The sequence below is a fragment of the Stegodyphus dumicola genome, chromosome 4 (assembly GCF_044657685.1).
Source record: "Stegodyphus dumicola isolate Sdum_Otavi_A_Nest chromosome 4, ASM4465768v1".
Classification (NCBI taxonomy): Eukaryota; Metazoa; Arthropoda; class Arachnida; order Araneae; family Eresidae; genus Stegodyphus; species Stegodyphus dumicola.
Window position 1 is genome coordinate 183,930,464 of NC_140771.1, and position 22,216 is coordinate 183,952,679.

General features: G+C 33.3%; 1 protein-coding gene across 1 annotated transcript in view; it reads right to left on the reverse strand.

Moving 5' to 3' along the window:
• LOC118186524 (cell adhesion molecule Dscam1-like) overlaps positions 1 to 22,216 on the reverse strand; it is a 685,332-nt gene that overhangs the window by 154,651 nt on the left and 508,465 nt on the right. The window contains exon 7 of the mRNA XM_085815869.1: positions 12,988 to 13,404. Within this exon, the coding sequence (XP_085671995.1) occupies positions 12,988 to 13,404 (417 nt within the window). The remainder of the gene's footprint in view (positions 1 to 12,987; positions 13,405 to 22,216) is intronic.

Sequence of the window (22,216 nt, forward strand, 5' to 3'; positions counted from 1 at the left end):
ATTGGACTCTCTGCAAGGTGTGGGCCTCTCAAGGCTAGCGTTTCCAGAGCGTCCAAGCAGGAACAGCCGATAAATCTACCAGTGCCTTACCTAATAATCTGAAACACTAAAAAATATGGCAGAACAGATGGGCTAAGCTACAACACGATCCAGAACTTTTAGATTTTGTCCAAAAGCAAATATCAAGCTTCGTACTCGCAACTGCTTCACAAATACATTTCCAATGAGACAAGTCCCTTCCCAAGTTATTGACAAGTTAATGAGACAGGTCCTTCCCTAAAATTTAATCTCCGTACCTCGATAATTGCGGCTGCGATGAAGCGGCGGATACCGATCATTTCCTGTTTCACTGCAGGAATTCTCTTCAAACACAGCTGGAAAAGCCGGGCGAAAATAACTGGCATATGTGGACTGAAAATTTAGTAGAGAAAAATACGCTCTAAACAAACTATCACAGATTATGAAATATTGTGTAGAACAATATATATGTCAGGACTACGATTTTTCCAGTTCTCTTTACCTCGTTATTACAGGCAATAATTATATGTAATTAAAAATTATGTTTACGTAATATATTCTTAATTACATTTATAAAATCTGTAATTTATCCTAGTATGATTGTATATTTCTATCCTTAAAAAATATTGAACACTATTTGCATTCTTGAAAAGGTACTTTTAAAAAGCAACTCTTTTAATATATAGTTAAAAAAGTAGTATTTATCATGCAATAAAAATCATAATAATAATTCAGCTGATATATTTGTTAATAGTTATGGGTATTATATTTGTGCATCTATACTATGTTACTAAATTATAATTATGTGATGGAATCAGTTTCGTCTAATGTGTGTAAAAATAGTATTATAATAAGGCAAATGCATTTACTTTGGCCAGTTGAGTAGACCGAATTTAGTTCTTATTTTTGTAACTATTTGTTTGCAATTAACCGTAAATGTTGCATTTAATTTATAATGGGCTTTATTAACCTTTTGCAATCGTAAATTTTGTATTTAACTTGTAACGTGCTCTATCGACCTTTTTCAACTTTTAAAAAAATGTGAATTATTAGTAATATGAAAAAAAAAAAAAAAAAAAAAAAAAAAAAAAAAAAAAAAAAAGGAAATGCAACTGCTATGTTTGTAAGGACTTTATTTTATTGTAACCAATTATTTGTAGTTTCCCTTTCCCTCCAGATTTCAGTTTCCTGCCCGGAATGTAAATTTGTTATGACGTAGATGCTAATATAAACATGTTTCAGAAGCAGTATTTAAGCTGCGTTTCAAGAGTTTGAAATGTAGTAGCAGCGGACTTAGTTCCGATGTTATGCTGCGTGTTTGAATTTAGCTCTAGTTGATGTTAGACACCCTCAGTTTATACTGATATTTCTTCTCTCGGCTTTGCTGCGTGCAGCCGTTTTAGGGTTTAGTTAATCTAAAAGCTAGTCGTTAGCTATCTTACTTTAATGCGCATTTTACATTCCTATTTTCTGTTAATTTAGCAGCTACAAGTGGTGGTGATTTGTGAGCCCCAGTACGTGCATCTGTTCATTTTAATTAAAATAAAAAATATTTAAAACCTTCCTATTATTATTTTCAAAAATTCCTACTTTATTCTCAAAAGACACAGCGAGTATTCGGTACTTCGTCTTCTGCATAGAGTCTACAGTGTATGCTACCAAATAGAACTCAAAGAGACTCTATATATTAAATAGGATGTAACAAATAGCTGTAATTAACACCCAAGAATCGAAGATATGTATTATATGTAAAAATGTCCATGTAAAACTGTACGTATATATGGATCTGTAACCAGTTAATCTGTTGGAGAATTGATGAAAATGCCATCTTGCCTGCTGAGTGTAACTATGAATAGGACTACTAGGTATCAGATAGCCTTTGCTAAAACGAGACCGAGAGACTCGTCAAGTTCCAGCCGTCGGTGGTCATGCTGGTAGAGATTTTGAGGTATTCGCTAGGGCGGAACAGCACAGCTAGTGGTATGAGACTGTACTTGTACTTCCAAAGGTAATATTCTCATGTCCCGCTCACTACTACCTGTAATCTTTGGTTTCTTTGAAAATTCATTGCAAAAATTGAAATAAAAACACTGTTAATGAAACATAAATTTTTGATAAAAAGTAAACAAATGCTTGACAAAAGTCGAAATATGACAATTAGAACCTTAAAAGAGATTGCAGAATGTTGTAGCTTCAAAGTCACACAGACTGGAGACTGCATTCATATTGCATATGAGGAAAAGCGCTCGAAAGCTAACCATGCAAAGATCCCATTCGTTCGGGTTCGAACTTGCGTCAAGCTATTAACATTCAGATTGCTTAACCACTCGGCCACAGGTGAAACTCCGCAAAAAATGAAATATTGGGTTGAAACATAAGCAATGGCCGTTTGTTTATGTTATGTTTAAAATTACGCTGTAAAAATAAAAAGGTATTGGGATTATGTTTTGTGTTATTCGAAAGAGAATCCTCCCCTCTACACGTTGACGTATTTGATTTTTTGTCTGAGCTAATTTTTGTTATTTTTCAGATCATTAAAATGGAGTGTCAAGCCGACAAAAATCAGCATTTTCGACAACTTCTTCTTTCTTGCGTTTAATCGAGACGCCAATGCTGCAGAAACTGGCCCAGAGATATGTGAAGTGTATTTTATTTAAAACATATTCTTTCGTTCAGATTAATTTCCACGCTACTGTATCCCCCCCGGGGGTTGACTCAGGCGAACGCCTGGGAAGTACTGGTTAGGATCTGTACCTAGGCAGTCTCAACCAGGGGGCATAATAATAGACTTCACAGAATGCCTGACAGCTCTCAGGACAGAGTAAGGCTCGGCAGGGACTGTACTGGTACAGCCTTATCTGCCCTTCCTCTGTGGGGTCGCAACATGGTTGATTGATCCAGGGCAGGGCGGCACTTAATCCCGTTTGGTTCCTATTAGGCCGCATTAGGTCGGAAGCCCTCTCGTTCCATCATCGTTGAATAGATGTTACGGCCAAAGCCCGAAGTTTGGCCAGTTCCCGAACTGGCCGGCCATTTCGCACATTGGTCGGGGCATGTGGCCCTAATGTTCAATGTACTGGAAATGAATAGCGTATATATGCGACTTTGGCCGGCAACTTCCCGAAGAGCCCGGAACTCCCTGGCCAATGTTCGATGTGCTATATTTTCAGTGTATCTGGCATCCATGTATCGAATTACGAATCTGGCAGTGCGTTATTGTTTACAGGCCCGCCAACTGAATGGTTTCGATTGCGAGTTAGTGTGTTTTCCCCGGATAGGTCAGCCCTTTGAATATTCGTTTGTTTTTTGTTATACTATGCATCAAACTCAGTTTCAAGAATTTGCACATGCTTTCCATGCACAGCAACTACAATTTTTCAAATAATTTCTCCTAACTCAAACTTCTAATGGCACTGAGTGGTGCTCAGTGCGATTAGAAGGTGCCTCAGTGCCATTAGCGGCGCTCAGTGCCAAGGTACTGTTCAACTATCCATAAATCCAATTTTACTTCAATCATTTGAAAATTTCGATTCTAAAACAAGAGTCATTTAAATATAAAATATTTGAAATTTTCTTGATATAAAAGCAACTAAAAGCAAACAAAGAATCTTGTACTCAGATGCTTCTTAACGCTTTAAGGACTGTTGTGCCCAAATGGGAACATCATATTTAAAAAAGTATATTAAAAAATGTGGTAAAATCGGACATTGGCCGGTCATTGTGAGGCGATATTGGCTGTTTCGCGATTTGGCCAGCCAATTCGGGAACTGGCCGACTTCGGGCTTTGGCCGTAACATATACATGAATATTAAATTCATCGTGATACCTATCTTCGCAGGCACTTTCGCACTTTTAGACGCAGGTAATTAATCTAGTGAATCCATTTCTGTAGAAATGGATTTTTTGTTATTACATAACCTAAACCAAAGTAACAGATATATTTATGGGAATTGTGTCAGAAGCGATTTTTAAATGTCTGATGTCAACATGCTTAAAGTTAGAAGTTTTTCTTCCAGTTTAAATTATTAAATTATATCATTCATTGATGCTTTTAAATATTAATAATTGGTTATATTTTATAGACTTATAATGTAAATTTATATTATACAGGGATATCTATAATATGTCTATGTTATCTTCGAATTAAATGCCGATTACAATTCATTTGTATGCACCACTTTTATGCAATTTTATTTTACATAGACATGTATAGCATCTCTATATATCGGTTTCTGGTCCAATAGTTAATTAAAGAACTGTATAATCCAAAATTTGCATGAAAAATATTCTTTCTGCAGTGGACTTATTTATATGCTGAGATACACACTTGGAAAAGTTTCAAAATATATTTACTTTTAACTTCTAACCTGAAACTAATGTTTCTGACAGATTTATTAATGAATAAATTTTGATTTATCGTAACATATAGGCACAGGCAGTTTATTCATTAAGAAATGCTTTACTTAACCTTATAAAATCAAGAGCAACAGTTAAACTAATCTCTCAGAATATTGTAAAAAATACACAGTCTGACATTTGAACACGAGCTCATCACTGAGGAAGTGGAATAAAATTTTCCTGGCAGTTGTTCATTTCCTTTGCGCAATATCAGAGTTTATCAGATTTTGTTAGTCTTTTGTTCATCACTCAAAATTAATAACGCGCCGACAAGTTTGACAGGCGTCAGCTGCGAAGAGGACAGTAACTGTTAAAGCAAAGAGAAGCTTCGGTGCTAACAATATTTTACCTGGTTTGGCCGTTTCTCAAATGTTCCACTTTCAAATATCTAAATGAATTCTTTACTTGTTTGCAACCTTCAAGTTTCATAATCAAAGCCAACGTACGAAAATGTCAAAATGTTAAAGCAAGTATAAGGCATTGAATTTAGTCGTATCTGTATAAAATGTTGTACTTTATTATGTTGTACTTTTTTTGTATAAAATGTTTCGTACCTTTCTTACGCCTTTGAGATATTTCATAAATACAGAAATACCTGAAATTAAACATATCGTTTTTATTTTGTCTTTATCTGTATCAGCACTATTAGCAAAATACAACCAGAGGTTAATTCTTCGAACATAAGCAATAAAATGAAACGTTATCTGTACTGAGGGAAGAAAATAAGAAGTACGTTTCTATGTTAGGCTTTACATTCTTGGTAGAATTTCGGAGGAGTACTTTGTATTTGAGACAGAGAACCGACTAATTGAAACTTTAAAATGCAATTTTCTAATATTTGCGTAGAAGATCATTCGCACTTTATGGAAGCGAGTTTGGTAGTTAATTTTTATGCATTACAGATCTTACAAGTGAACGTTTTCTTAGCACAGTCATGTCACTTTCATACCACTGTTCTGTGCTTCTGTCCGTTCTGTATTCTTGGAAGCTGTTTTCTTTAGTCTCGTTTTGATAAACCGAAGGTTATTTTATTAAATGGAATATTGCTAAATTAGCGGCAGTTGACTTAGACGTGTGAATAGAAGTTTTGCCCATATGAAGCTCACATTTATTGATGTCTTTTCAATATAAAGCTAGAATTATTTATTGATAAATTTCTTCTAACATAGTTTGGTGAGAGCGCAGGTAATTAATTTTAGCTTTACATCAGATATTTCTGAGTTTTAATTTATCATTGTAACAAAATCTTGGCAACTGTCATGAATCGCTTTGGGAAATTTTCAGTACCCTTTCATCCGGCATTTTCGTCTATTGAGCAATAGAAAATTGATTTTCCTCTTTTTGCAGTGTATTAAATATACCCATGTCTCATCAAGTATTACCAAAAATTTAAATTTATTAGAAACTACATATACGTTTTTATATACGTTTTTACAATCTGTTTTCCTTTCCGCAATATGCTTTGGTAAAAGCAGTTGAACTTTAGGTTCAAACATCGGTTTTTTTATGAATAATTTTACGTACAATGACAGAAGACATTCTCAGTTCCGATGCAATGCATCTTAGAGATGGTGAATTTTCTTTCAGAATCAGAGATGTAACCTGATTGATATTTACTAGCATTCGTACAGCCTTAGAATGTACTTTTTGTGGTCATTTTTATTTGTTTGGTTTCAGCTAGATACCTTTTTCCTTTTAAACTTAAAATATTTTTTTAAATGCAATAACCTCAATTTTTACACAGCTCTACAATTTGTTTATGTGCCCTCGGAAAGTGCATTTATGTAAGGCATCAACAAATTTTAAGACTAATTTCCAAAATAAAGTTCTTACTCTGCAACTCCAGTCAAAGCAAAACCCTCGCAAACAGAAATGCCAAAAAATTTTTCAAAATGCTATCGGGAAACTTTAAATAAGAAATCGTTTCCATAAATTGAGAATGAACGTTTTATGTAGTAATTAAAATATCTGAGTGGAAGTATCCCTCTAAATTTTATTCTGTTGTCTTAGGGAAAGTGCACATGCACGAAAAAATGTGCATGTAATACAATGCTGCCCAGCTACCACTTTATAAACTAAGTGTTTAAACTTTTGTTTTACGGCATTGAGATTTTTTTTTAACTCCTGTAAATTCTCATGGCTTGCATAAGTCAGTTCTAAAATTATATGGTAGCATCAGTATTTTCAGAACATACATCTGGGCTATAATCATGGATAATGAGCAATCTTTTATTTTAGCTGCAAACTGCGAGGCTTGGAAAAAAACGGATTTACGGTTTGTGTACTGTTCAGGGCTCTAACAGTCAACAGCAGACAGAAAGCACTATCTCAACATTATTTCATCCATAAATCGCCATTTGCACCAGTCAGACAAGCACATTAAGTATCCATCGTGGCCAACCACACAGCTGAGAACAAGCATAAGCTAATTTGAGTCTGTGAAGCAGACACGGGTTCAGGAAAGAATTAGTAAATACTAATTCTTTCCTGAACCCGAAATGCCAGTTATGTCACACTAGCACTGCAGTCTGGAGCCTCGGCCTCTTAATGTGCTCGTACAGGAGCTTGTAAATATTTTTCAGTGCAATTGGCTTTATGCGCGCTGTAAAGGTGCAAGGCTCGTTCGCATTATAGGCGCAATATCAAACATTATAACTACATATCATTGTGAAATAGTTCTACCTGTTTTGTGGTTGAATGCAAACATCACACTTAACCACGGATATCAGCGGAGTCGCCATTGTATGGGCTTATGAATTCACTGATCTGAAGCAATAAGCTGATAATAAGATTTATGAAGTTACTGATCTAATGCTTAAGAATTAATCTGCCCTTGCAGCAAGCGACAATAGATGAACTACTTCACCAATTCTTCATTGCCCAGGGCAAAGCTCATCATAGTCTAGCAGAAGACTCTTTTATGGAGTTTAGAGTCAGCAGCTTTTTCCGCTTGCAATATGTTATGTTTCACGATAATGTAAATAAGAACACTCACAAATTGTGTTTCCCAAAAATCAATTGCAAAGGATCTTTCCTTTAAATAGTGCAATAAGCATCAAAACTGGAATAGCATGCAATGGAATCAAGTTTTCCTTATGAATGAAGATAAAATTTGCTTAGAGAGCAAAACTAGATGCACACTCATCTACAGAAATCCGGAAAAAAATTTATTTTCAAAGTAATTTCTCGAAAGACGCAGATATCAAGGTGGAGAAATCATAACTTGAGAATGAAAAATGTTAAATGATCATCAAGGTTTTTCAAGTCTTTACTCCTTATATATTCTAAAACACAGAAATGAGGCTTTGGATCATTTTTGAGACGTGGAACAACTGGCGATCAGTTTTGCTTGCTGGATGGTAATGAGTGAAATCATCATACGATATCCACTTTTGAATACTTTAAAACGAAAGAATCCATAGACTATCCAAATAATGGATTAAAATATCCGCTCCTAGACGTAGAGTAAATGGATATTTAGAGATGCTTCAGGTCGCAAGGTTAGAGAAATTTAGTCATTTACTAAGATACTAATAAGTGCGCTTAGACATGGAAACTAATATCAAAATCTGAAAGAAAATCTTATGAAAGAAAAACAGGTACTGCATACTATGTGGTGTTTCTACGAATAGAAATCACGTAGTACTGTTAACAGTTTGCTTTGAGTGCTCATATTATTTGTATGCATAGTTATTTAATATTTTCCCCTTTTTTATTCAGAAACTTAAATGATTGAAACGGTGATATTTTGTTTCTTTTTTTGACATACGAAAGCCTTTAAATGCTTCCAAGATATAATCATATGACAAAACTCTCGCTTTCATTAATTATTATACTACATTAACTTTTCTCTTTCGTGAAGTTAGCTTTATTCAATTAAAATTATACAAAAATTAAATTGATTTAATATTTATTCTTCAGAACGATGTTTTAGATGAAGACGTGAATTGAAGGAATAATGATGCTTTTGATATTTATATAGCAGAAATAATTCTTTTAATATTCTGCAAATGTGATGGATATAAAAATTTAGTGCTATAGATTCAATATCAAGTAGGAAATGGAAAACCGAATTCATAAATACAGACAAACAATCAACGATTTTAAGAAAACTTGGAAATTATAAACCAAGAGATATGAATTTGAATTATTTTCATTTTATAATCATTTTGAATCAAAACGTTCACAGGAAGGAGAATAAAATGCAAGCAGAATCGAATATGATTGTTTCGCAATATTATATTGGTCATCTAAGATGTAATGACAAATCTGGTATCGTAAACCTGAATTCCTTCTTTTTCTAAAGCAACCAGTGTTTTAATCACGTAGGCCAAATTCCAAAAATGAACACAAATGAAGTTCGGGTTATAATAAATTAATCCTGTTTGAAGCATATTGTTACGAAATTTCCAGGCGCGGTAAGATAGCTTCCCCGCAAAGCATTTTTAGGGTTGCAATAAAATCGCCCATTTGGCGACAGAATTGGCGATATACCACGGACGGATGGGGAACCTTCTGGAACAAATTCTTACCGGTTTAGCCCAGCATGTTCTCGAACACAAGCCGGAAACTATATAAACCCTCCTCGCCCGCAGTCAGTGTGTGTTTCATCGAAAGGGCGAGTCAGAGTGCCTCGTCTGGAGTGCCAGTTAGTTAGTATCGAGAGTGTGCCTCGTCTAGAGGGCGAGTCAGTGTGCCTCGTCTGGAGTGCGAGATAGTTAGTATCGAGTTGGCGTCTCGTCTAGCGAGTCAATCCCTGCGGAGTTAATCGAGTTGACAGCCGGGCAGCGAGTGCCGAGTGGATCGTCGAGTGCACCGAAAGAGTCTCGTAGTGTATTGCGGTTAGTACATCGTCGAGAGAGCGTGTTGCGCTCTGGGAACGACTGAAACGAAGAGTCGGGAGCTGTGCTCTGTGTGTCGTCGTGTGCATCGCGAGTTGTAGCCTGGAGAGTCATGAGAGTACGTGGAGTTCCGCGAACGACTGAGCAGAGTCGGGAGCTGTACTTTGGTGATTTGCAGTGAAGCTGTCTCCACCGTGATAGCCTGAAGGCTGTGTCGCTGATCGTGTCAGCATGTTTATAGTAGTTCATCGACGACTGTAAAACATGTTTTGGAGCTGTCCTGACAATACTGGCCAATAAAGTGTGTTTCGATACTTCAACAAGTAGTATTGTCATTATTCACTCCAAATCCTCATGAAACCCGTACGAACGTGAAGGAAGAAAATAACGTTGACAACTGGTATCAGAAAAGTAAACGCAACAATATATTGACAAAGCACATTCATAAGCATTCAGGTCACACATTCGAAACTGTGTCCCAGCTTAATAGCTTATTCCATAATTTCAAAATAGGCAGAAGGCCCACCAGCGGCCGAGCGGTAAAGTCGCTGAACACTGGTAGTTCGGTCCGAGGTTCGAATCCCGCGAACGGGCTGGCTGCATGGTTGTTTTCGTGGTTTTCCCATGTGTAACGTGTATACGAGCCAGTTTCCCTTAGAAAGTCCTCCACGAAAGGCATCCCTCCCCTTTGGCAGATAGCCCTAGTGTGCTTTGCCGTAATTACCACACCAAAATAGGCAGGAGAAAAATTTCCTGTAAAACTGATACAAGCTTCAGTCGTCATTTACGACAATCACAGAGGAAATGATTGCCAAAATGGAAAACAAGTCTACGATATCAGGTATAGGAATGATTAGTGAACATATAACACAGACTGTCAGCATTTCAACTGGCAGACTAGAATAAATGAAAAAAATATATCATGAAGAAGATGAGTATCATGAAGAACATTAACCTAAGCTCAGAAACTGTATTGCACTTTTAACATTTCGGAGTTACTTTGATAATTTTTCTTTAGGATCCAGTCATTTTTGTACAAACATGTTACCATCCATGAAATATGGGTATATCTTTTTTATCCTAAAAATACATCGCCAGAGCATGACACGGAAAAGTGACTTTTCTCTTGTGAGCAAGAAGTTACGTATGTCCAGCATTATGAATTAAAAATTACGGCCAGTGTTCCTAGCAGCGTTGCCAGATTGTGCGATTTTTTCTCAAACTTGATAATTTGAGAAACTTATGCTATTAAAACTTATTGTTTTTATGAATTTGCAATTTTTCTTCTACTTAATCATTTCATTGTGTTACTTTTCACCATTTAAATTATTTCTTTTTAAATGTATCATAAAATGAATATATATTAATATACTGTATCTATTAAAAGATTTATGACAAAAAGTAATCAACGGTTAAGTTTAAATAAAAACTGATAAGTGGCAACTGCCATGATGCATGATACCATGAAGTACCATGAGTGCATGTGTACTCAATTTTCAACACGAGTAAGTGTAATTTTTCATGTGTTTCACACACGGGAAAAGCCAGGAATCTTTCCATGCAGCCAGCCCGTTCACCTGGAATTGAATTCAGGTCTGAACTACCAGTATTCAGTGATTTTACCGCTTGGCTGCTGGTGGGTTAAATGAGAACTAAGGGCGCATAAATCTAATTTAATAAAGCACAGTACCTCTGTAAAACAGTAACAGATGTTTATGTCCAAAACGGATAGTTATCTTCGACTGCGTTTCCTATATTTGTTTTATAACATACTTTTATTTCAAAAGCTACTTGACTAATTTTAAAATGAAAACATTTTAGAATAATTGATGGATACAGTCTAAATGAAACAAATCCGAACCTTTAGAAGCTAAGATGAGAATGTCTGTTTAAAAGTGAAATAATTATGTGATCGTAAATAACGGTTCAAATAAATTTAACATTGGAAGAAGGGATCAGAATCTGATGAAATTAAATAAGTTATACAAACAGAGTAGAATATTCAAAAGAGCATTAATAACTAAAGCAAGAAACAATGAATAAAATAATTCAAAAGAGTTAATCTTAACAATCAAATGTGAGAAATAATCTAGCATCGGATATACATAAATGATCCGAAGAATAACAACGTAAATTAACTGAGAATTAAACCAAATCAAGAAGTGTAGATTTGAATAATGAGAAATAAGCAAAGTTTCAAAATTATATTGTTAATTTTACTAACTAATTCGTATAAGATCTAATATGCATAAATTAACATATATAAGACCAAGAATCGAATTGTAAACCGTAATCTATGGCGCTCTGGGAGACAGAATTTGTGATGACGTCAGTGGGCACAAGAGCTTACAAATCTATGATGTCACAAAATCAGGTGATCTCTGACGTCTTGTGATATGTTTTGCGACTATTCTTCTCTTGCTACTTCAGCTCAGATATTTCTGGAAACACTTGTTCCTGGAATGGCAAACGGCTACTTCTGATTGATTATATCCAGCGAGGAAAACATAGTTATAGGGAAGCATTACGCATAATTGGAAAACTAACTGTGGGAAAAATTAGGAGGTTGATGAAGTACACTTCAACTAGAACAACAGCTGTTATAAGTGCTTCAAAATTTCAAGTCTTACCTCATCTTCCGTACAAGCTTCAATGATTTCTGAAGTTGAGAATTCCGAAGAAAGACCTTGGCGACGTGCGTTTTTCATTTGATCTTATGAATACTCTCCATGATTGTTTTCCAAAGTTTGAGGAAGACTTTTCTGCCTTGGATTAAACTCAGATAATAAACAGTGTCAGAAATGTATTGTAGTAGGAAAAAAAATTATGAAAAATAAAAAAACGAAAATTTTTTTCACTTTACATCGTTTATTAAATTCAGTTCTACATGCTTTTTCATTCACTTACGTATTATTACTATGATTATTATTCCTGTCGCGAAAATTTTGCCTTGAAATAAAATCGAAAACGTAAAATTTAACTGAGATTTCATAAACGATAAAAATCTGTCTGACATCTATTAATATTATGATTAATTAAATACATTCTTGTGTAAGAAAAACTAAACTGAATAATCCTGGATAAAATTCAACTTGTATGTATAAGTAAAATATATACAATATACAGCGTAACTGAAATATAAAGAAACTATTTTGTTTTTTTTATAAATTAACTCGTAATAGTTGAAGGAGAGAGAAGTTATCAGTGAAGAACAGAAGTGTCACAAATTTTAAGACGATATTACCATTAAACTAAATTATCACCTTGAAGACTGACACTTCGTCCTTACTCTTAGATTATCCATATAATGGATTTATCCATAAAATGGATATTTTGCTATTTGTCCCCAAAATAACGTGAAATATCACCTTCATTTTCGATATGTGATGAACGCTGTGTATGTGCCATCTCTCTATCATAAACGTCTAAGGTCATAACCGTTACAGTGGATTCAAAGAGCTATTGAAACGAATGCTATGGACTTCTGGCAATATGCACAAAATGGATCCGTTAATGAAATCAAAGTATTGCCGTCTGAATGCAGGCTGCTTGACAAACAGTTCAAACAAAGGCAATTTATACCCCCTTGACACAAAAATCAATAAAACGATAATATATCTTTTGATCAGAAACGATGCTGGTCCTTCTATCATTAATATTTACTTTGTAGGAAAGTGTGCAAAATAATTTTATTCCTTATAAGCTATCTATTATATTTAATTGAACTCACCTTTCTCCCATTTAATACTCTCAATAGGGTGTCCGCCCACGGGACACTGCAACCTGAGTGTCTCCCCAGAAACGGCAGACAAGTTGGACATACTTCTGACAAATGGTGGGCCAAATACATTCACACGGGCGGAATGACTGGCTTTCCCCACATCGTTCGATGCCGTGCATTCGTACAAGCCTCCATCTTCTGGTCTTACGGAAGTTACATTGACATAGCTAACGACTTCAGTTGAATCGCTACCAGTTCTAACATAATCGCCAAGACGAAAACGGGAATTTTCTGGTATGGTGCTTGAATCAAGAGTCCAAATTATCTGTGGCAGAGGATTACCTTGTGCCACACATTTTAGTGTAACGGATGGACCAGGCTCCAATGTCTGCTCACTGAAGACTTCAAGTAGTGTAGGAGGATAATCTAAAAAAAAAAAAAAAAAAAAAAAAAAAAAAAAAAAGAACACAATTATGTGTCATCATCAACTATCGTAAACAACCGTATGAGATGCTTTTTATCACACAGTAGGAATATGTACAATACAATTTGAATATAGGAATATGTACAATGCAATTTGAATATAGGAATATGTACAATACAATTTGAATATAGGAATATGTACAATACAATTTGAATATAGGAATATGTACAATAAAATTTAAAAATATGTACCTTTTTTATATTAGTTTTGTAACACTTGCCTTCAGATCGATTTACAAAATTGGAGGCTTGATTACAAACAAACCCTCGCGGCGCGGGACAAAACCCGTTACAGAGGCTCCATATTTATGTTTTCCAGCGTAGTAGACTTTACCAATGCAAATTATATTTCACGTAAAGTGCATTTCATGAAACATATATTATAGAATAATTCAATGGTTTTCATTCAAAGTAATGTTAACGAAAAATGTGTTTAATTTTTTTGTGTATTTTGTTTTTATAATTTCAGTTTAGTATAAGTTAACGTAGACCTATGCATTTTAACGAAGATCTTATTTTTTTTGCCCTAGAGAAATAAAGTGACCGATGTTCTTATTAATTTTACTATTTACTTGAGTGAGGTAATATGAAATATAGATATGACGAAACTAACGTAGTAAACTGATTAATCAATTGAGTAATGAAGTTTACGAATGAAATGAGTAAATAAAAAAACAATAAATTTCTTTCAAACTTTAAAAATTATCTTTTGATGAATCATTAGTAATTTTTATACACAGAATATCTTAAAAATTTATTTTGGAATTTTTAAATATAACCTTGAGTATTAAAAACCCTAATTTAATAATCTATAAATTTAAATTAAAAAACTACAGTTTTTTTATACCACCGTACTTACTGATAATCTCAAAGGCTTCTAGACCATGACAGAGGCGCCACTAAGGTCTGTTCTTAAAAATAGCATAAAAACCTAAAACATGAATTTTAGCATTTTATTCTTGTTTCTGATTTTATGCTTTTAAATACTAAAAATGTAAAATTTATACCAGATGTTACTAATTATAACACTAGAGGAGGATCTGGAAGCGTACTTAAAAGACTAATCTATGGCAAATAGCTCATTTGCTTACAAGGAAATCAAGGCCCCGTTAGTCCGTAGCCACGGAATGATTTTGTACATTCAACAATATGCAAAGTTTCAGGCTTCATCAGTTTACCTGCACTTTTTCAGATCCTTATAAATTAATTTGTTTAGTTCACACTGATTACTATTAATTCCACTTGCAGCTAGATTTAATCATTGTAAAATAAACTTTGCGTCAAATGATATTAGCAGCAAATGATAAGTAATATAAAATGCGTAAATAATATAAACTAAAGGTTAAAAAATAAATAAAATCTGAAAGATTTTAGATTTTAAAGTATGTCCAAAAGGGCATTTTTTAAACATTTTGTGTGCTACCTTTATTTATTAAATATCATGTTCTTCGTACTTAAACCATAAAATTCAGTTCAAGAGCAATATCGCAAAATAATTTTAAAATGAGCATATCTTTAGAATTTCCGATATTCAGTCTGGCGCGCTGGAGATAAAAATAAAATGTCTATGAAACGTTACTGATTTTCGGAATTTACGGAATGTACATCAGAATACCAAAATTTACAATACTTTGCAGACGAATAAATCTATTATATATTCACAGTTTATGATATTAGCACAAACAGTGAAATTATGCAGGTTGCTAAGTTGTGCGTTTATTTGCAAACAATATAAATTTGGTGCGTCTGCGTATGATCACAGAACCTGAATTGTAGTTGCAATCACTTTAAAGGTCTGGTCCAAATCTTGGATCTGTCCTTAATAGAACATGTCTGGGAGTAGATAACACGTGACTTATCGCCATACCCACAATATCTAAGATTTAGCACGCACTGTATAGCAAGCTTGAGTACATCTGCCACAAGACATCAACAAAAGTCTTCAGGATCGAATGTGTAACGGCTTATAATACATTATGAGGCAGTGCAACACCTTATTAAAGAAGACTAGATTAAGTCCTGCAAGTTCGTTTGTACCTCGTTCTCGGTGAGCTAATTTGATTGAAAGTTAGTGTATTTCAATTGTCGAAAACTATTTTGGGGATTAAAAAAATTATTTTTGATTAAAAGGAAGTTAACTTTTATTCACAACATAAAACATATTTTTCGACTTTAGTGATCATTAACAAAATTGGTATTAGCTATTCATCGCTACTGTAAACTGCCAAATGTACTAAAACCATAGGTACAGTCACACATGTAGCCTTCTCTTTTACCTTCTAACTCCAAATCTCAAGAGAGAGTTAAAGTAAACCCTTTTCATGAACCTATTAGTCTTAAGGTTACATAAAACTTAGAAAGTGTAACAGAAACAAGAACATCACTACTTGTAGATAATTCAGAACGTAAATACATGTGAAGTTAATTTAGAATATACATCATAGTGAAAAGCAGTATATATTCAGTTTCGCGCTTTTGGCGTGGTTATGATTTTGTATTTATTTGTTTGGTGAGTCAACTACTGCAAAACTAGCGAAGATTTACACTTATATTTAAAGTTAATAGATATTTTTCGACTGAATTATGTTCATCACAACTTCTGTACATTTTTTCTGAATATCTAGATTGATCTTTTAGATGACTAGGTAGGTACACTTATTTAACTGAAATTCTTAATTTTTAGATTATCTGCTCAACATTTTGATTGTACAAAAAAATAAAATATCTCAAAAACCTACTAATCTGAAACTAAAATTAGAAGAATAAATGAATAAACATATCGGGGAAAAATCGTCTTTCAAATTTGTGGACACGAAACGTATTAAAATACATTTAACATTCAATAACTTTCCACTCTTCAGGTAAGTAACAGATTGAGACAAAAAGCTCTAAGAAATATTAAGAACGTTTCAGCCGATTTGTCGCATTTAATTACCCGAAAGCCAAGTTTTCAATCGGAAATTTTAAAAGCCATAGAGGGAAAAAACTTAAATGCGACATGAAAATATGTAATTATTTTGTATTGACGATGAAGAATAGAGCCTTCTGTAGTAAAAGGTGAATTAACGTTCAAGAAATCGGAGTTAAAAGGATGGAGGAAAAAAATGGTGTAAAATGCGTCAAACACTATGTTTTGGAAAAAATAATTTAAGCAAATTTAATTGGCGGTAGAAATTGAAAACTCCTCGCAGTTCTTGAAGATTCTCGCTCTAAACCTGCTAAAATTTTTTTCTTTGGTTTTTCTCAGAAATTTCATTACTCTGTATATATGCGAGAATTATTTTATTTTTAATACGTTAGACGATTGGATGCATCATTTTACAAACTTTTCGTGGTTCTTAAATTTTTTCCATAACATGTATGTTTGTATTTTCAATAAAGTTCCGACTTCCGTCTAGTTAAAAGAAAATTCTTGAAGCATTGAATTTCTGCAGTGCGTTTACTTAATGCATTTTTCAAGCAGCGTTTTTTCTGAAGACTTTCATAATTGAATTATACTTCACTCGTACATTTTTCTGTTTCATTCATATATCTCAAACATATTTCATTTTTTAGAGTAGTTGGTGAAGGTTTCCTGTTCATTTTTAGAGCAAATGGTGAATATTTTATTTTCGGAATAAAAGAAGAATTATAGAAGCCCAGAATTTCTACAACTTGTTTAGCGTAGCAATTTTACAAAGCTGTTTTAAAACAGAATTTAATTCTGTGTCTGTACAAAGAAATGTAACTGAATTATATTTAGTTGTTTACTTTTCTGTGTCGTCGAAATATTCAGAATTTGTTTCATTTTGTAAAAGGTTCTATCTTAAGCTAATAGGAGAAATTAAAAAAGAAAGCCATCTCGACAAATATTTGAAACCTGTGTAGATTGCGCCGGTTAACAAAACTACCAGATATTTCGGAAAGGAAAACATCAGGTGATTTACATCAGAAAGCACTAGAACTTGCTGCAGCAATTGCATACTTTCTTGCACTCTTCATACTTTGCAGATTATTGATATTTTCTACAAATTACATTCTTATTACAGTCGAATACATTAGTTAATTATAGTAGAAATTACATTAGTTAATCTTTCTCAACGTTTTTCGAAGCCGAGAGCTGACACGATTTTAAAGATGTCAATTTTTGAGATTTAAATGCTTCCTGCTCTTACGGCTTCAAGTAATCTTTAGCATTTTCTTTTTCAAATAACGTAGAGATAAAAACAAACTTGTTTTTTAAAACAAAACAAAAAAGATTCACTAATTAAACCAATAAATAAAAACGTGACTTTTCGTCAATATTGGCCACACCGATACTTTGATGAGAGTTTTTAACGTCTGCCTTGCTCATAGATGGGATTGAAATCGGGGCTTCTGCATTCACAGTTTTCTGATATAAATGATATCTTATGAGATTTGCATAAGAAAACTTACATGCATAACTGTCTTCAACATTAATTATACATGGTAACCATCTTAAATTATAATTAACAGTATTTCAGGTAGTTTTGATCGTAAAAGAATTTTTCGGATGATTTATTTGAATATAAAAAATAACTTTCACAATTACTCTAACCCGAAATTTCACAGAATCCTTATACAAATTGAAGTTTTGCAAACTTTTATTAAACAGAGTCATCATAATCGTCATAGGCCCCCCAACGGCCGAGCGGTAAAGACGCTAAACACTGGTAGCTCGGTCCGAGGTTCGAATCCCGCGAACGGGCTGGCTGCATGGGCGCTTTCGTGGTTTTCCCCATGTGTAACGTGTATACGAGCCAGTTTACCTTAGCAAGTCCTCCATGAAGGCATCCCTCCGTTTAGGCAGATAGCCCTCGTGTGCTTTGCCATAATTGAATAATCCAATCCAATTCAATCCAATCCATAATCATCATAGCCTGAAAGCCTACTTTAATTGATTCGTTCCTTGAATTATTTTCAAATGTATGAATAATCATTCAAAAGATATTTATTTCTGGAATTTCCACAATAGTTTTCAGAAAAGGTTTGTAAACAGTAAAACTATTTCCAAACCAAAAAAAAAAAGGCAGATTGAAATATGAAAAAGATAAACCGAAATATGGCTATACTTTTCTTTAATTATCAAGGGAATATGATGAATAACAAATTAATGTAAACCTTTAAAAGATAAATACTGCATTTCAAAGTAGTCGAAGTTGTAGGAAAAGACAGTTTCCAGCGCAGAAAATTTAAGTATGAAAAAATGTAGCGAAAGAAAGAGAATAAAAGAGTAAAAATTAAAAATCAAAGTAAGAATATTCAAGCAGAAAGAGCATTGAAAATTCTAACACAAAACATCAACTTATAACATGAAGCATGAAAACTGCATACAAATAAAAACAAATATTAATGTAAGCGTATTTAAAGAACAAAAGTAATTTTTAAAATTTTAAACTTGTCCATCGTTTTAGAAATGCATTTTATACCTTACAGAACTATGTTAAGAAGAAAGAGGCAAATTTGCTAATACTAAAAATCCAAAAGCGGGGAAAAAAGTAAAATTTTTTAACGGTTTTGCTATTGAAATTACTGTCTAATAAGTTCTAAATTTTATTGCAGCAAACATACAGATTCTTTTCTATGGACTGCTTTAGATAAGTTTTTCAACTTAACTCAAAAATATAGAAATAGAAAAATTGTATCAAAGAGTTGTTTTGAAATTTTGTATTTCTTCTGAAAGAAAAACATCAATAGAAGTCGTGATGCGAAACAAACACGCTATGCTGAAAACTCAGGTTTCCTAGTAAAAATCCTTCTGCACATTGTAAATTCGCATTTTGAGGAAAGGATTGCAGTCACGAGGGATTTAAGAGAGAAATTCAGAAGAGAGTAAACCAGTATTGGATGTTTCCTATGACGAATTGCTTTCCAGTCGAAATATTTCGGAGGAAATCTCGATAAGTTGATAATAGCGTGGAAGTTGAGAAGAAATAGATATTGCAATAAAGTAACTAGTTGATATGCGGTCCATTAGGAGTGTTTTTCATGCTTGAGGAAACATTATTTGTACGGAATTCAGCACCCAGTTTACTGAAGATTAGATTCCACTTTCGCAATTCGAACCATACACCATTTTCATGATGAAATTAGTTTTGCCAGATGGTTATAAGTAATATCTACAAAGGCAATTTTATACACTTTAAATTCATTCCAAATGGCTGAGCAATTTAATGTGAAACTACCTGTTAAATAATTCCTGTCTAGTTCTGAAACAATAATAACCTTGTCTGCTTTGCAGTTACGTTTAAGATTTATATATAACAATGCTTTTATGTTCACAGCTTTTATTTAACTAATGTCAAGCTTCAAGAAAATTTGATGATGCTCCATCTTATCTCATTTGCCTAAATTATGTATCTTCTGATTACGGTTTGTGTCATTCATTCAGCACTTTATTTCCTGTCACTGGACATACATAATTCCGCGAATGGAAGCGGTATGTGAGAATGATGAATGAAGTTACTAATTAGGAAATTAATATGAAACAACGGAATATAACTCAGCGCACTTTGATAAAGAGACAGAGGTTTTGTGGGGAAGTTTAGGTGAGAAGTAACATAGAATAAAGATAGGTTCATAAATAAGTATATGCAGGGAATAGAGTACATGGCTACGCTGATAATAACCATGGGCATTAAAAGTCACAGTGTAGCGTTTACTTCATCTCTATACAGAATTTGATGTAGAACAACTTAAGAGTGCAGGAACTGTAGCATTCATACGTCATATGGATGCTGATGTTCTTAAAATGTACTAGAAAAAATTATCGTTCTCTTTTGTATGAGTAACTATTTTAAATTCAGAAATGGTCAAACGATGACAGCGCAAATGCTGCAAATTTGATCTTACAGCAATAAATAATTGTTCTAAAATTTGAGCAAGATACAATACGTACACTCAGAAACTGTTTCCTTTTCTTCTTCAGCGCATATTAAAAAAGGTAAGTATCTTTGTATAAAAATATAGGTACATACACTTCGCAAAAAAACAAAAATGTGACAATTCTATATCTTCCGTTCTGGGCCGATTGACAAAATTCAAATTGCGTTCTCCATGTCTCGAAAGCGCGACTTAGGATATATATTAGATTTATATATAGCGCTATTCTAACATAGGTATTTTAACAGAAAATAAAACTTTTTCTGAAATAACGTACCAATTTTTTTTTTACATATTTCGATTCTACGACTCAAATTATGCTTAAATATTAGATTTGTAAAATCTGGTGAGAAATTTACAGAGAAATTCAAAAAATGTATATTTTCGGTTTTTTTTTTTCCAGTTTGCGGCAAGAATAGTTCACTTGGCTAACTTCTTAATATATGGCAACCTATTTTTCTTTTTACATTATGCGTGAGGAGGAAAAAAGTCACTTCGTTCTTTTCTTCAAATAATGTTCTTTATATTATATTTTATGGTATTTTTTAAATATTTTTTTTTCTTTTTCGAATTTCATTTTAATTGTTTAAGTTGCATGGTTTCTTTCAAATAACTTTTTTAAAACTTTCTATTTACTCATTCGAACTGCGTAGTTTAAATAAAAGGTGCATCGTTTATTATTTTTTCTTTTCAAATAGTTTTCTTTATACTATATTATTTAGTCATAGTTATTATTTTAGGTAATTCTTGAATTTTTAGACATTTATTTTATTTTTTGTGTTGCATTGTCTCTTCAGATTATTGTTTTAAAATTTTCTATTCATTATTCATTCGAACTGAGCATTTAAAATATATTTATTAATATAAATTTTTCAGAATTTGATTTTATTTATTTGAATTGCGTTTCTTTCGGAAGAATACTTTGTGACCCAGACTACGATGCGTTTAAAAACTGCGTATATTAAAAGAGAAAATAAAGCACAGTTAACACGCCTTTCAATGTTCTATTCAAAAAAGATATATAAATAAGAGATATATATGTTTGACATTTTAATTTAGGATGACTTGCATAAATTGCTTTAAACAGTTTTATCATTGTGCCCATTTCTTTACACAATTTTTATCATCCTATATTTAATTTCATAAAATGTTATTGATATTTTAGTCAAATATTTTATTTTTGAAATCGCAAGAATCAAATATCATAACATTAAAAAATACTAAAATTTACGCAATATTTTTTTTTCTTAATGGCTCGGTCTTTTTTTCAGGTATTCTGCAAGGATATTAAAAAGTATCCAACTTTTCGGAACATATTGTATTTCTGACATTAATTTTAAATAAATTTATCGCCTTCCATATCAAAAGGGCCCACCAACGGCCGAGCGATAAAGTCGCTGAATACTGGTAGTTCGCTCCGAGTTTCAAATCCCGGCGAACGGGCTAGTTTGCATGGGCGTTTTTCTCATGTGTAACGTGTATACGAGTCGACGAGTTGGTTTCGCTTAGAAAGTTCTTCACGAAGGAATCCCTCCTTTAAGGCAGATAGCCCTGCTTTGACATAACTTAATAATCCAAATCAATCCCTTTCATCAGTATTTATCAGAGCCTTTATCGGTCTTTACAGGCTAAGCATTTTGAAGGTGTGAGTTGAAAGGAAAGACTGGTTTCATCAAGAGGGAAAACGTCTTTAGCTGATATCTATATAGTACGTCACTGGATAAATTCCGAACTCTTTAAATAATTCGACTAAATCCATGGGATGCTCCGTTTGTGATACGATATGATATTCTATGAAGTAAATTAAATTTATAAACCATACAGTTGAAAACCAGTCGCTCTTCATTTTAAACTGCAATGATACCGTTTTTGT